The 15,737-nt window shown below is 45.8% G+C and overlaps 1 protein-coding gene across 1 annotated transcript in view; it reads left to right on the top strand.

Moving 5' to 3' along the window:
• Positions 1-15,737, top strand: part of SP140 (SP140 nuclear body protein) — a 65,571-nt gene that overhangs the window by 11,649 nt on the left and 38,185 nt on the right. Inside the window, exons 3-5 of the mRNA XM_078452580.2 lie at positions 3,083-3,276; positions 12,748-12,831; positions 15,228-15,359. Of these exons, the coding sequence (XP_078308706.2) occupies position 3,276; positions 12,748-12,831; positions 15,228-15,359 (217 nt within the window). The 5' untranslated portion in view covers positions 3,083-3,275. The remainder of the gene's footprint in view (positions 1-3,082; positions 3,277-12,747; positions 12,832-15,227; positions 15,360-15,737) is intronic.

Below are 15,737 nucleotides of genomic sequence, written 5' to 3'. Positions count from 1 at the left end.
TTTTTCTCTTTCGGACTTTGGCTTCATTTTCTCATCTAATTCTCTTCCCTTGTACTTCTTCCGTTACTGTCATTTTAGGGAACCCTCCAGTCTAAGGGGAGCGCAACGCTTGTCCTCCGGCAACTATCTTTAACCAGAAGTTGTTGTTTTGTTTTTGTTTTTGTTTTGGAGAGAGAGAGGACGGAGAGAACCAGGGAAGGCCAGAGGGAGAGGGAGAGAGATGCTCAGTTCGCAAGATCTTGAGATCATGACCTGAGCCACAATCAGGAGTCTGCAGCTAAACTGCTTAACTGACTGAGCCCCCAGGGGCCCCTGTCTTTTTCTTTTTTAAAGGAATTCAGTGAAAGAATGGGTTTCATTCTATTCCAATGCATCCTTATAATGGGAGGTCCCAATGACCCTCTTATAATGGGAATAAACGTCTCCCAAGTGTTTACACCTTTTAGAATTACCGAGAAGACTCCCAAGACATCATCGGCATCATCGGCAAAGGGAACCATTTTTCAAGTAAGAATCAGAATTACAAAGCTTTTTCAGTTTCAACATTATGGGTCACCTGGGTGGCTCGGAGGGTGAAGCCTCCCATTCGGCTCCAGTCATGATCTCACGGGGTTTCGTGGGTTCGAACCCCACGTGGGCCTCTGCATTCCCTGGCAGTGCTGAGCCTGCTTGGAATTCTGTCTCCCTGTCTCTCTCTCTCTCTCTCTCTCTGCCCCTCCCCCTCTCGATCTGTCTCTGTCTCTCTCAAAAATAAATAAGTAAACTTAAAGAAAAACATTAAAAAAAAATTGGTTTTCCCAGGCACGGCCATAATGTTTGAAATGCAGGGGCCTTACAGGTCTCCGTGTACGGATAACACGTACGCAGGCAAGTTTAGCTACAGAACGATGAGTCCTTGTTTTGAATATACACACAAGTCTCTATAGTCAACAGGAGAAAAACACATATTCCTGTGACTGTTGTTAATTGAAACTGGACCATAGGGGTGGGTGTCTTTGAGCTAATTTTATTATGTGAAATGTCACTCATTCCTGCCCCTGTGGGATGGAGAACTCTACCTCTTTTCCACCTTCCTTGAGATTTCTTCCGGTTGGTGGTAGCTAAGAAGACTTGCTGTTCCACTGCTCTCTCCACACTCAGCACCACACCTCTTGTTCAAGCTTCCCCAAATCCTGTAAATAGACACTATTATTACTTCCGTTCTGGCAACGGAATCTCAGAAAGTTGGCCGAGGTTAGAGAAAGTGGCAAACCAGGATTTGTTAGCAAGCAACCTGCATCCAGGGCCTGCACCTGACTTTGTGAAGGTTCGTTATGAAATGGGCGAATTGAACGCGCTTTTTCAAAACTAGACCTTCCCTTCCCTGTTTATAGTACCACACGGTGGGGTCAGTGAACAATCTGGAATCACCAAGAATGACCTTGCTCCGTCTGATGGAGGCAAACAGACAGCAGAACACGTTAGGCAGGAGACTGTGAGGAGGAGTTTTCAGAGGTGATAACCAAGCTGTTCTTGAAAAAGAGTAGGCTTTTGCTAGGCAGAGACTATTCAATTAGTGTTTTGCTTACATAACATTATGTAGCAGAATAGCGTGATTTGCGCGGTTTCATCTAAGTCTGTGATTTCAGTTATATAATATATGGTGGAATCTCCAGAAACACACCAGACAGAATAGGATAAAGGGAAAGAACCCTGGGGCAGAGGTCAAGAGACCTTTTCTGCTTTGGTGCCAGATCGTATGCACTACACGCATTCTTCTAACTGCAGAAAATACTTCCTAACATAGACAAAACAAAATTAAGTTGGCTTTACACCCGTATTGGCTGACATTTTGAAGTATGACAATACTTGGGGTCTACAAAGGTATAGAGGAAAAACTCTTGTGAAATCCTGGCAGGACTATAAACTGACAAATCATTTTGAAAGAGAAGTTAGCAACCTAGAAGTTGGAAGGTATCGTACCCCAGTACTGGGCAATTCTCTTCTAGGTACAAATGCTAAAAAATTCTTGTTACATGCACATAAGGAGCTATAAACAAGGGTGTTTACCAAAATACTACTCATAATAGCAAAAAAATTGGAATAGACCTACACATTTACCAGTAAAGGATTGTTAGGCAAATATTGTCTCTATTTATGTAAAATATTACTGCACAGCAATTAAAATGCCCTGGTTTGACTTAAAAATATCAATGTGGACACATTTAAATAAATAACACATGGAAAAAAGGCAAATACAGGCATACCTTGTTTAGAAAAAAACTTGCTCTTCGGTGGTAGGTTCTGTGATATTCTCTTCGTTGGCTTTTTATTTTTTTTGTCTGTAAACTTTTTAAAACAAACAATCTGTATTGGTCAGGGTTCTCCAGAGAAACAGAAAAGACAAAATGTGTGTGTGTGTGTGTGTGTGTGTGTGTGTGTAACAGAGATTTATTGTAAGGAAAGAGCTCACGTGAATATAGACGCTGGCAATTCCAAATCTGCCCTGTGGGCCGGCAGACTGGAGCCCCAGCAGAGTCGATGGTGCAGTTCCCATCTGAAAGCAGTCTATTTGTGAATTCCTTCCTACAGGGAGAGGTCAGTCTTTTTGCTCTAGGTGGGCCTTCAACTGATTGTATGAGGCCCACCCACATTATGGAGGGCCTGCTTGCTCAGAGCCGTCCAGTTGAAATGATCATCTCATCCCCCAACACCCTTCAAGTGAGAAGGAAAGCCTGTAAGAACAGATAAAGAAGGCCAGCCAAATGTCCCAGGCTGGATACCCCGTTTGCATGCTCTTTGCTTCTGTAATCTTGCTTGCCTCTTCCATCAGCCAACTGTCCCCATCGTGTCCCCCCTTTTTCCCTTGAGTCCCTGCAATCCCACCTACCTGTGCAGCTGATAGAAAGTTTCCAAGTACCTGGAATCTAGCCCAGCATAAAAGAAGGCCAGCACCGGGGCTCGGGGGCTCAGCCTTTGGAGGTGACTCTGCCGGGCCAGCGCCAGTGCAAAATAAACGGTCTTTTCTGATTCCCCGAGCGCGTGTTTCTTGTCTCTTCCTGTGTGCCAAGTATTGCTGTAACACTTTTGGTGCGTTGGCCAGGAAGACGACAGCCACGCTGACCCCTTGAGCCACCGTTGTCTGTGAGCAGCGGAGAGGCCACTCATTGCGGGCCCCCGCCACGGAAAGGAAGGCGCACCGACATTGATTTCACCGGACCCAGCAGTACCGGCCACTACTGCACTCGGACGGACTCCAGGGGGAACAGAAAAGACCTGTCCTAGGACATTGAAACAGTAAGTGTCCCCGGGGACTTCAGACGAATCCAGGCCCACCCCTGAGGCAGAAGGGGAGCTTAATCACCTCCCGGGCAACGTAGTCACTGAATAGAACAGGGAAGTCCTGGGTGGAAGTCTGTGATCTGTCTGAATGTGTGTGAGTGCCCGTGCTCCGTGAGCCTGAGTGGGTCCTACTCTGCGGTTCTGTGATGATCTCATACGGCTCAAGGCAGAATCAGGTCTGCAGAGGCCTGATCTGAGTCAGGGGTTTATACCCCTGCCAATGCTAAGAGGCATTTAATCCCCATGAGGGGCGTGGCCAGGCAGAAGAACCGACCTCTTCCCTGTTTGTCCTGCGACACTGTTCATTGGGAGGGACCCATCTAGGATACCAGGATGGGGAAAGGTCCTCAAAATCAACGGTTTTGGAGTGCATGATTAAGAATTTTAAAAAGGGAGGGACCCTGGGGTGGGGGGGCTCAGTCGGTTAAGCATCTGACTTCAGCTCAGGTCATGATCTCATGGCTTGTGAGTTCGAGCCCCGCATCGGGCTCTGTGCTTACAGTTCAGAGCCTAGAGGCTGCTTCAGATTCTGTGTCTCTCTCTCACTGTCTGCCCCTCCCTGCTCATGCTCTGTCTCTCAAAAATAAATAAACATTAAAAATTCTTTTAAAAAAAGAATTTTAAAAAGAGATTTTCAGGTGACTATGGGTCAAACTGACCCATGGGAAATTATGCACCCTCTGCGAATTAAAATGGTCTATGTTCTGTGTAGGCTGGTCCCCTGAGGGCACCCTAGAGGTTCCCACGGTCCGAGCTGTTTATAAGGTAATTACTGGGGACCCCAGCCATCCAGATCAATTCCCATACATCGACCAATGGCTGGAAATAGCCCAAGTCAAGCTTCTTTGGGTCTAGTTCTGCATTAATAGTAAGTGACAATGTAAGGTTTTAGTGGCGCAGGCCGAAAGAAGACCTCACAGCAAAAAAACCCCACCGCCCCATCCTCCAAGAAAATTCAGAAGTCCTTCCTTTCAACCACCATATGCCTCCAGGACCCCATCAATTGAGGGAGGGGAACCTCAAGTGCCTGAAAGTTCACCCCTGTCGGTTTCGCCTCTGCCAGTGGCCAATCTGTCCCAACAGGGACATCTCAACCGGTAGGCAGATACTTTAGGTCCTCGATTCAAGGTCCAAGGCCCCCAACAGCAAGCAGATGCCATAGCAGGTGACTAGGGGGTCTCCAGAAAATAGGCTTCGACGGGACCCTACAAGAGGGGACATCAGTTTTCTACTACCAACCGTTCTCCACTGACCTCCTCAATTGGAAACACCACAGGCTGTCCTGCTCTGGAAAGCTGTAGGTGATGAGAGATCTAGAATCCAGATTCCAGATTCACCGCCCTGCCTGGGTTGACTGTAAGCAGCTTCTGCTCACTCTTTTCAACATGGAAGAGCACCGATGAAGCGTCACCGAAGGGGGAAAAAAAAAAAATGGCTCCAGACTCAGTCACCAGATGGACAACTAGAAGTTGAAGCTTGGGCACCGGAGGCTATGCCCAAAGAGTATCCCTGCTGGGACCCAAACACAGAAGCCGGAAGGGCCAGATTAGAAAGATACCGACTCTCCTCCCTCCAAGGAGTAAAAGCAGGGGCCAAAAAGCCCACCAACATGGCAAAGGTATCTGAGGTCCTACAAAAGCCAGAAGAGAGCCAGCTTACTTCTAGGAAAGATTATGTGACGCCTTCAGAGTTTATACTTCGTTCGACCCAGAAGCCCCCGAAAACCAGTGCATGGTCAATGCTGCCTTCGTGGGACAGGCCCAAAGTGACATTAGACAGAAGCTCCAAAAATTGGAAGGATTTGCTGGAAAAGAATGCCACTGAACTGATGGAAATCACCAACAAGGTTTTTGTAAATTGGGATTGAGCTGCCAGAAAGGAGGCAGACTGAAGAATGAAACAAAAGGCAGTTCTCCTGGCTGCAGCCTTGGGAAGACCACCACATCTGGAATGGACCCCACAGAAACCACGAGGGATTCAAGAACAAAAAAGAAGGGTGCCACTGGGATGGGATCAATGTGCCTGCTACAAAGAATTTGGACACTGGAAAAATGAATGCCCCAGTTGCCAAAAGGGAAAACCAAAAACTTCCACTCCACTCAGCTGCTACCAACCAGAACGACCCAAGGCTGACCTGATCAGACAGGCAGGAATGGACTCTGATTAGGAGAGACCAGGCTCTATCCAACTAGGCCCCCATGAACCCATGGTGAACATGAAGGTAGGGGGCCAGAAAAGAGACTTCATGGTTGACACTGGGGTTGAACACTCTGTGATGACACACAAGGTGGCACCTCTGTCGGCTTGAGAAGTCACCATTGTAGGAGCCACTGGGATGCAAACCCGAAGGCCATTTTGTGGTCCTGACAATGCTGGCTGAAGGGTCACCAAGTAGTTCATGAATTCTTGTATTTACCCAACTGCCTGGTCTCACTGTTAGGTAGAGACCTCCTAGCCAAGCTGGGAGCAGAAATACTTTCACTTCAGATGAAAAGACACAACTGTGCCTAAATGAAAAGGCCCAACCCACGATTTTATCCTTGACGATATCATAGGAAGAAGAGTGGAGGTTACATATTTCTCCTCCCGATGAGCCAACTGTGGCCCCCGAGGTAGAAGCTGAATTCCCTTCAGTTTGGGCAGAAGAGAACCTCCCTGGTCTGGCAAAAAACCACCCCCAATATTAATTGACCTAAAGCCTGGGACCCAACCTGTCAAAATATGCCAATATATGGCCCCATGGGAGGCACACCTGGGGACCCAGACACACTTAAACAGGCTACTCAAATGGAGATTTCTAAAAGGGTGCCAGTCCCCACGGAATACTCCCCTGATGCCTGTGAAAAAGCATGGGACAAATGATTACCACCCTGTACAGGACCCAAGAGCCATTAATGAAGCAGTCATAATGCTACATTCAGTGTTTCCTAACCCATACACTCTACTAGGACTCATACCCTCTGAAGAAGGATAGTTCACAGGTCGAGATTTAAAGGACACCTTCTTCTGTCTCCAGCTAGAACCTAATAGGCAACCCCTATTTGTCTTTGAGGGGAAAACCCCGCCACAGGAACAAAGGAACAATTCTCTTGGACTAGACTGCCTCGAGGATTCAAAAATCCACCAACCTTTCTCAGTGGGGCCTGGCATCTGACTTAGCCAGGTTTCCAGGACAGGACCTAGTATGTGTCCTCCTCCAATATGTGGATGATTTCTTGCTAGCCAGTCCCACGCAGACCCAATGCTGGGAGGGAACCAGGGCCCTACTCAAGCCACTACCAGAGGTGGGATGCTGGATGTCAATGAAAAAGACACAGATTTGCCAACAGGAAGTTAAATATTTGGCATTACCCAAGGCAAATGGATGCTGGGAGCCAAAAGGAAACAGGCAGTCTGTGCCATTCCAGTTCCCACTACCTGCTGGCAGGTCTGAGAGTTTCTGGGAGCAGCAGGATTCTGTCGGATATGGATGCCAGGGTTCTCAGAGTTGGCCAGACCTCTATACGAGACACTAAAGGGGGAAGAAAGGGGATCCCTTTTCTGGGGCCCTAATCAAGAAAAGGTGTTCACAGACATAAAAATGAAATTCACAGAGGCACCAGCCTTGGGACTCCCAGATGTATCACGAGATTTCAACCTGTTCATGCATGAAAACGATGTGGGTGGCCCTGGGGGTTCTAACCCAGGAATTGGAACCTGGCAGAGACCAGTGGCATACCTTTCAAAACAGATTGACTCAGTTGCAGCGGGATGGCCACCCTGTTTGAGGGCACTGGCAGCCACCACACTTTCAACCAAGGAAGCAGACAAACTCACATTGGGGCAAAACCTAAACATTGAGGTTCCCCATTCAGTTATTGCCCTGATGGATGCCAGGGGGAAACACTGGTTAACTCATGCTTGGATGACACAATATCAGGGACTACTATGTGAAAACCCATGAGTAATATTGGAAGCCATAAAAACCCTAAATCTTGCCACTTCCTGGCCTGCAGCAGCAGGGCTCCCCAGAGCATGATTGCCTAGAGGTACTTGATGAGGACCATTCTAGTCAACCCGACCTATCAGGCCCTTACGAAATTCTGACCTCATCATATACACAGACAGCAGCAGCTTCATGAGCGAAGGCAAAAGATATGCTGGCTATGCAGTAGTCTCTGATTTTGGGGTCACAGAAGCAAAGGTCCTTCCACAAGATGGTCAGCCCAAACATCAGAACTGTGGGCCCTAATGAGAGCACTAGAACTCAGTAAAGACAAATGACCAACATACACACTGACTTACTCTATGCCTTCACCACTCTACACGTACATGGGAGAGAGGACTATACAAGGAGAGAGGACTCTCTATACAAGGAGAGAGGACTTTTGGTAGCAAGAGGAAGAGAAATAAAAAATCAGGAAAGAATCCCAAAACTATTAAGAGCAGTCTGGGAGCCAAGGGAGGTAGCAGTCTTCTACTGCAAGGGACACCAAAGAGGAAAGGACTCAGTGTCGGAAGGTAACCGATGGGCAGATGCCGCAGCTAAACAAGCAGCAGAAAGACAAACAACGCCCTCAAAAATCATGCTGGTCCAGGAACTGCCAACTTCCTGGATTTGTGAAAGGCACACAATCCAAGAAACAAAATGGGCACAACAGGAAAAAGGAAGCCAGACAAAAGAAGGATGGTGGATACTTCCCGATCAAAGAGTCTATACCAGAGCAGCTAGCCCACCAAGTGGTTCTCCAACAGCGTGAGCTCACCCACCTGGGAAAAACTGCCCTTGAAAGCTTACTACGATGTACTTGCTCAGCTCCCATCCCTCTGTGCCTCGATCTCTCAATGCTTCCTCTTCAGCACTCAAAATAACACCAAACAAGCCCCTACTGGGCCCACGGGAATCCGACACTATGGTCAGGCACCCTTCGAAGATTTGGAGGCAGACTTTATCAAAATAAGACCCAGTGGAGGATACAAATTTCTTCTGGTACAGGTATGGAATGTCATTAACCCATAGGCTCAGACAATGTCCCAGCTTTCGTGGCCAAGGTGGTGCAACAAGCAGCCCAAACCCTAGGTATCCAATGGAGCTTACATGCAGCCTACTGGCTCCAGAGTTCAGGGAAAGTGGGCCATCTGAACTGGACCCTTAAATCACAGTTTAAGTAAATCATGGCAAAACTATGTCAGGAAATTAACTTGCCATGACCAGATATACTACCCCTAGCTCTTTTCTTAGCATGTTGTATACCCCGGACAAAAACAGGATTCTCCCTATTCGAGATCCTATATGGAAAGCCCCCTTCACTAGTCAAATTCAAGGGCGACCTGACAGAGCTAGGGAATTTAGAAATACAAAAACAAGTACAAGGATTAAGGAAAACTATATTTGAGATACATAGATGGGTGACAGACAGGATTACCCATTTCCCTAGGAATAACTGGGCACGCTCGCAAACCTGGGGATCAGGTTTGGATAAAAGATTGGAAAAGGAGACCAGTCAAACCTACCTGGAAGGGACCCTATTTAGTTGTGCTAACCATGCCCACAGCCATCAAGGTTGCAGGACTAACCGCCTGGATCCACCATTCTTGAGTAAAGGCAGCCCATCTGTCACCTGACAACCACTTTGAATGCTAACCAGAACAATCCTCTACAGATCATTCTTAAGAAGACAGCAGATTATCAGCAGCCAGCAGCCAACACCTGGGAACTTTCTGTAACCAGAAGCTTGAGGAAATCACCAAGCGACTTAAATGAACTACAGCAAATCGTTGTCTCTCGAATTTCATTGTCATTCCCTACCTATTTCTCTTCCCATACTGGTTGTTATCCTCTTTGCTGTGGGGCTTACCCAAGTTATTCCCTCAGATTGGCACCTCAGTCACAAACCTTGTTAGCCTTCCTCTACCTACTAGTGTCAGGATGCCTTATTCTCCTTAGATGTATACATATGTATATATGTGTGTGTACGTATGTATATGTATATGATCTGAGTTGTGATTGATGTCCTTCTCTGTATGTTTGTTTTCTGCCTTTATATCCCCAGGATGGAATCACTCCCACTGATGCTGAATCAGCCTTGTCTCCTATCCCCATTGTGTATATTCCCGTTCCTAACATTCTCAAAAGGGAGCTTTTCATCTTACCAACCGTGTTCTTGTTCCACTTACCACTGCCCCTCTTGGAACTTTCCTCCCTTACTGGAGGGATGTGTCAAAGCATCTTCTGATGTCTTTTGCCTCCAGGACGGACAGCCTTATGTTACAGGCCCAGATTGCCCTGACTGTTACCCTGCTCTCCCTCCCTCTGCTCGTATTCCCTCCCCTGTTGCTCCTCCCCCTGTTCCTACTCCTCCCCTTGCTCCTCTGGGCCTAAAGGATGAGATAATACTACCACCATGCCCCTGACCACTGTTTACCCCCACATGCCAGGAAGATGTTATGATGCCAGGAAGATTACTCCCTGTAACAGAAACAGGAGAACTTACTGGATGGGAAAATTAAAAATGAGACGCTACTGGGGGCTGCCTGATCCGACCTGCCCTGATATCCCCCATGACTGTTGGGTCACCTCTGACCCAACCTATCGGCCTCTACCTACACTTGAATCGGGCAGACCAGTTGCTTTAGATCCTCACCTGGACCAGATGTTGAGTGCAACCCATTGTGTCCTCAATGATACCAATCCCAGCCTGGCCAGAGCCTGCTGGCTCTGCTTGTCCACACGACCCCCTCTTTACACAGCTACTCTGATAACACAGGCAACTATAAATGTTACCTTGTTAGCTAAAGACCCAGACCCCCACATTGAGACCTGTACTAACTGGAGTTGAACTGTCCCAAACAGCTCCCAGGTGCCTGAGAAACAAAATGGGAACAGAGCCAGTTGGCAATCTGACCATCGGCCAGTGCAACCAGACTCTTGACAGTCAAGAACATAGTCATCTTCCTACAACCCAACACTGGTGTTGTCCCCTCTCAGGGCTTTTCTTTGTATGTAGGACAGATGCCTACCTGTGTCTACCAGCCATTTAGATGGGCATCTGTACCCTGGCCTTCCTTACTCCTCAGATAAACATTGTTCCCAACAGTCAGTCTCTTATAGTGCCCTTGGCAGTGTATACTCAATCAAAAAGAGCCATTCAAGTCATCCCCCTGCTGATTGCTTTTCTTGAGTGACTGCTACATGCCAGACACAGAGAGTACAGTGGTGAAGAAAATACACATGACCCGTGTCCTCATGAAACTTACAATTAGTGGGGGTGACAGATGTTAACCAAGTAACCCCACAATAATTGCTCAGCCAGGACCTGAATTTGCTGAAACATAGGATTTGAATCTCTACTTTTTTGGGGGGGGTGGGGGGGAAGGCATGAAGTATATGCTTTTGTAAGAAAGGAGGAAGCATCTGTTACTTGTAGACATGTTCAAAGATTAAGAGATTTTCTTTGTCTTAGAAAATTTGTCACTTGGTGCAGTTGTGTGCCAACTGACTTCTCCAGACAAACAGTGGAGATGTCACAAGAGAAGCCCAGGAAATACCCAAGGCTTGGGGAGGGGAAGCTTGTGAAAGCCACCGAGCATGAGCAACACAGTGGACTGACAGAATGGTGTGACTGAAAATACCGCCCGGGAGGGAATGTTTGGAAGCTAATTCTGAGAAGGGAAGTTGGTTGGGGATTTTTGAGGGTCCAACGCCCAGTGCCAAGAGATTTGAAGCTTATTATTTGGGAAATAAAGAGGTAGTGAAGGATTTTTAAGCAGAGAAAAAGTAAAAGAAGTCAATATAAAGAATGGGATGTGCTGATTTGTGAAAACCGTATCTTGTTGAAAATAAAAGCGATCATATTTCCATGCTATGATGTATCCAAGTCAGAAAAAGGAATAAAGGAAGTCAAATACCTGGTCATAAATTTGAAGTTAGCGTTATATGTGTAACCAGGATGGCCCCAGATCATGGTTATGAAGGAATGGCAGTTACTGTTACTACTCACATCTCAGGGGCTCAAATCCTCTCCATGCACTGTGGGGATCCCCTTCCTTGGGCCTCAGCACCCACATCACGTGTTAGCTTTTGGGGCTCCCTGCACTGAGGCTCACGGCAGCACTGTCCACCTGCCCCCAGGGAGGTCACTACTGGCATCTCCTAGACCCTGGTGTTCAAGGGAACTGCAGGTCAGTAGCCCAAAGCCAAGAAACTGGTAGGAGGGTTGTACAATGTGCAGAGAAACACCTGTGCTTGGGCCCCCCTCTGTGTTCCCAAGACCTCTGACTCACACAGCATTTGCCCCCATGTCCTCCTTCAGACAAGAATATGGCAGCTGTACCAGTAGGTGACCCAGGAAGTTTGCCTGGACAAGGAGCCAACATGTCCTGGGGATGGCAGAAGCATCTGTTGTCCCAATAAAACCTTTCTACCTTCACCCCCACCCTACTGCCCTGACCCTGCAGTGGGTATTGCCTCCAGGAGGTGTGCTCTGGACAGCTGTCTTTCTTGGCCAGCATCTTTCTCTATTTCTTGGACTTTTTTCCTCATGTTTTGTCAGTCTTCTTTTTCCACCTGTCTTTGCTGAGGTACCTTGAAACGCAGCTGCGAAGCGGGGGTGCCCTGAGCTGATTTTCTGCATTTCGTGTGATCACTTTCTGGGTCACTGGTACAGCTGTGATATTCACTTTCTGTTGTGCCTTTCAAACAATATGCACTTCTTGTTTGTGCCTTACAGAGTGTCTTGTTGTTACCTGTGTCTCTCCCCACCCATCCCACCCCAGGAAAATGCCAGTTCCTCTTCACTGTTGTGTTTCTTTGTAACCAGCTCATCTTCCTTCCCTGATCTAAGATCCCCTTCCTCCCTCCCTTCTTCCCTTCCCTTTCCTTCATTTACTCTTTCTTTTTCTTTCTTTCTTTCTTTCTTTCTTTCTTTCTCTTTCTCTCTCAGTCTCTTTATTTCTCTCTTTCTCTCCCTCTTCTCTCATTTCTTTGCTTTGTTGTTTCTTTTCTTTAAAACCTCCATCCTTAAAAGATGTTGGGGCTTTCTTTTTTTCATATAGGTCTATTTCTCTATAAACTACTTTTCTCTGGCTGAAATGCCTCTGCTTCTTCTCTCTTCCTAGTTGCACGTAGAACTTACAAAACACAGTCCATATATATTATTTATTTTTAATGAACTTTCATTGGTCTCTGGCCAGTCTAAACTATTTACAACTTTTCCATCATCCATCCTTTAAGTCCTGTGAGGCACATCTTGATGTAGAGCAGATGTAGGATTCCAGGAGCAGCATCAGTCTCTGGTCCTGTGAAACCCACTGAAGCCCAGGGTTCCCTGACGGCTGGGAGGCTCCTGCTGAACTGCCAGAGTCAAGGCTGTGCCAGGTGTGTAGTTGTGAGAGGAAGCACCTGGTCACCGTTGGAGGGCTCTAACTGCCTTTCCTTACTCTTCCCAGTGATTTATGACAACTTCCATTATGAAGCCATTGATGAAGAAGAGACAAAGGAGATGCTCCATTTCCAAGTACACCATATGCTAGGTACTTGTGACTCAATAGAGACTTGTTCTTTCATCTGCTGAGCAGAAAGGCGAGCAGAGATCAGGGGGCCGAGATCCTGGGTGGACAGTGCACCATGGGGAGGGGCACAGAAAGAGATGGGGAGCCAGACCACGGATGGCGATATGGGATCCCAGCTAACCCACCAGGTGTGGAATCCAAAAATTTTGCCAGGCAGATAAGACCACTCAGAATATGGAACGGGAACGCACAAGAGCAGGTCTTACTGTGACCATGAGGCAGAATTAAGGGGAGGAGCTGACAGTGGTTAACTGTGAGTTAGACATTCAGTAGATCTGGGAAGTGGTAAGGTTTGCCACCAGGTAACAGGTCCAAAGAGAAAGGCAAGAAGGAACTGCTATAAATGCTTCTGCCAATAAAAGAAAAGAGGAGAGGGAGGGTTGTAATTATGTGCAGAAGAGAACATGGAAGGAGTGGTACTGTGTAGAAAAGAGAGGAAAATGGAAAATAGTGTAAAGGGGAAAAGAGAATTAAAGGCAGTAATCACTTTAACAGTGACAACAGTAGTGATACAGACCTTTCTCAGACCGCTAGGGATAAGGTCAGCCCTTCCCATGAGGCAAAATATTCCTCACATATGAACTATATACTTAAAAATTTTTTTTTAATGTTTGTTTATTTTTGACCAAGATTGAGAGAGCAGAGGGGTAGCGGAGACAGAAAAAGACAGAGGATCTGAAGTAGGCTGTTCACTGACAACAGAGAGCCCAATGTGGGGCTTGAACTCATGAATCATGAAATCATGACCTGAGCCAAAGTCAGACACTTAACCAACCGAGTCACCCAGGTGTCCCTGAACTATGTACTTTTGTAAACAATAGCCACTGTTTCCAGCTTTTCGATCATTCTTTTGTTCCTATTCTTAACAATAATTAATTGTTAAATTATAACATATACACCATTAATATTGAAAATTATGATTTCTTGCTAAGTTACTATAACTCTGTTTTCCCTTTACAAGTACTCCTCATAACAACCCTATCATAGCGTTTTGTTATTCCCATTTTCCAGAAGAAACTGAGGCATGAGGATGGTTAGTGATTTGTGCAAGGTCACCTGACTGATCTAGGACTTGAACCCTCTCCTACGTGCCAGCCAAGGGCAAACATGCTGAGGCTTTGCTGCTGGGCTTCACCTCTGGCTCTACCTCTTGCTTACTTGGGCGAGTTACTTAATTTCTGTGTTCCAATGTATAAATTGAAGCTATAAATCTGTCTATTAATCTATTCTAAAATAAGGTTGTTGGAGAATTTAATGATTTAATTGATATGAAGCACTTATAATAATTTGTGGCACAAAGCAATTGTTATATGCTTACTACCTTTATTATAATGTGTTTCTGATTCCAACACCTGGACATTTAACAATGCTCCAAATTTGAAGACTTTTCTCCTCAGATGCCCACTGAAGAGAAAGTTATTTCTCAGACTAGAGTAGCAGTAAGTGAAACAGTGTTTAAGACCAAGAAAAGGTCTCTATCCTCAAGCCAAATGCCTACAAAGAATTATTTATTTGTTAAATGTTGATTTTCCCCCCTTGCAAATGATCAATGTAAGAAAAACCACAGACTATAACCAGACTTATAGAATACCATTAATATATATCCTTTCATTTGTATTTATATCTCAGTATATATTTTTTCAATGTATTAATGCATTTATATAAAACTTGGATCTATTTTAATAATCACAGTTGTCACAAACTATGGGTCTGCAGTTCTCTCTTGTCCAGCAAGAGAGCAGATGCAGAATTGAATACAAGAGAGGCTAATGTCTGGGAGGAGACAAGACTCCAGAGCAGAGGTTTTGTCTCCGTATTTATTGAGCTCACAAGATATTATCCACGTGGTGAACGAGAAGAAAACAAGATGTTACACACATGAACAAGGAGAAAACAATCAGACAGTAATTGTTAACTTGTCTATGTAAGAAGCAAAGGGTTTGGGAGGCAAGGGGAGTTTGTGATCAGAGTACAATAGTGTATTGGCATCAGATGGAAAGTACTTGTGATCCCATTACAATATCTAGCTAACCTCAGGCGTTTTTGCCCCGTGGTGGTGGCTTTCCACCCTAAGTTTTTTTCTAACCCATTTATGTAAGTAGAACCTATTTCCCCACATACAGTTATTCTTTTGAATGAAATAAAATTGCTAAAAGCCTAAAAAGTACATTAAAAAGTACAAAGCACGTCAAAAATAATTCCAGAGGTTCATCTACTGAGGCTAGTAGGAATGAGAATGGGATGGTAGAAGGGTCAGTGATAGTTATTAGAAAAGAGTAAAAAAGGCTCATCATGGAAGGGAGGGAAACGAATTCTTGAACGTTCCTGATGTCATCTTGGTGATGCCCTGCTTGTAGCTGGAATCCCAGAGCAGCTCAGTGATGGACAACAGATGAACATAATGGAAGGAGATTCATCTCATGACCCAAATGACACCGTAAGAACTGAGGAAATGGAAAATAAACGTGCCCAAGAATTTGAACAAACAGGTAAGGTTGACTGGCAGTCCAATATTTTCCCGGGTGACTGTGACCTATGGCACATACAGGCAGAGGTACAAGCTGTGTCATGTGTTCATAGTTTAGAAAGAAGGCTCCAAGGAGCCATGAGTGGGTCAGAGGCATAGACCAGAGCCTGAGGCAAAGAGACATTTATTTACCAAAAAAGGGTGTCTGGTTCCTGTGGCAAAGCAAAGAAAGAAAAGACCACAGAGAGGCAGGGAGGGTAGGATGCTGGAATAGCATAGGCAGAGAGGCTAAAAGAGAAAATCTAGAGATGTTCCATGGAAAAAAGAAACCTCCACTCCTACTTCACACCATCCACAAAAAGTAATTCACCTTGGATCACAGATTTACCAGTTAAGGCTA

This window comes from Panthera onca, chromosome C1, assembly GCF_046562875.1.
Source record: "Panthera onca isolate mPanOnc1 chromosome C1, mPanOnc1 haplotype 2, whole genome shotgun sequence".
Taxonomy (NCBI): Eukaryota; Metazoa; Chordata; class Mammalia; order Carnivora; family Felidae; genus Panthera; species Panthera onca.
This window is presented reverse-complemented; position numbering and strand designations above follow the sequence as displayed.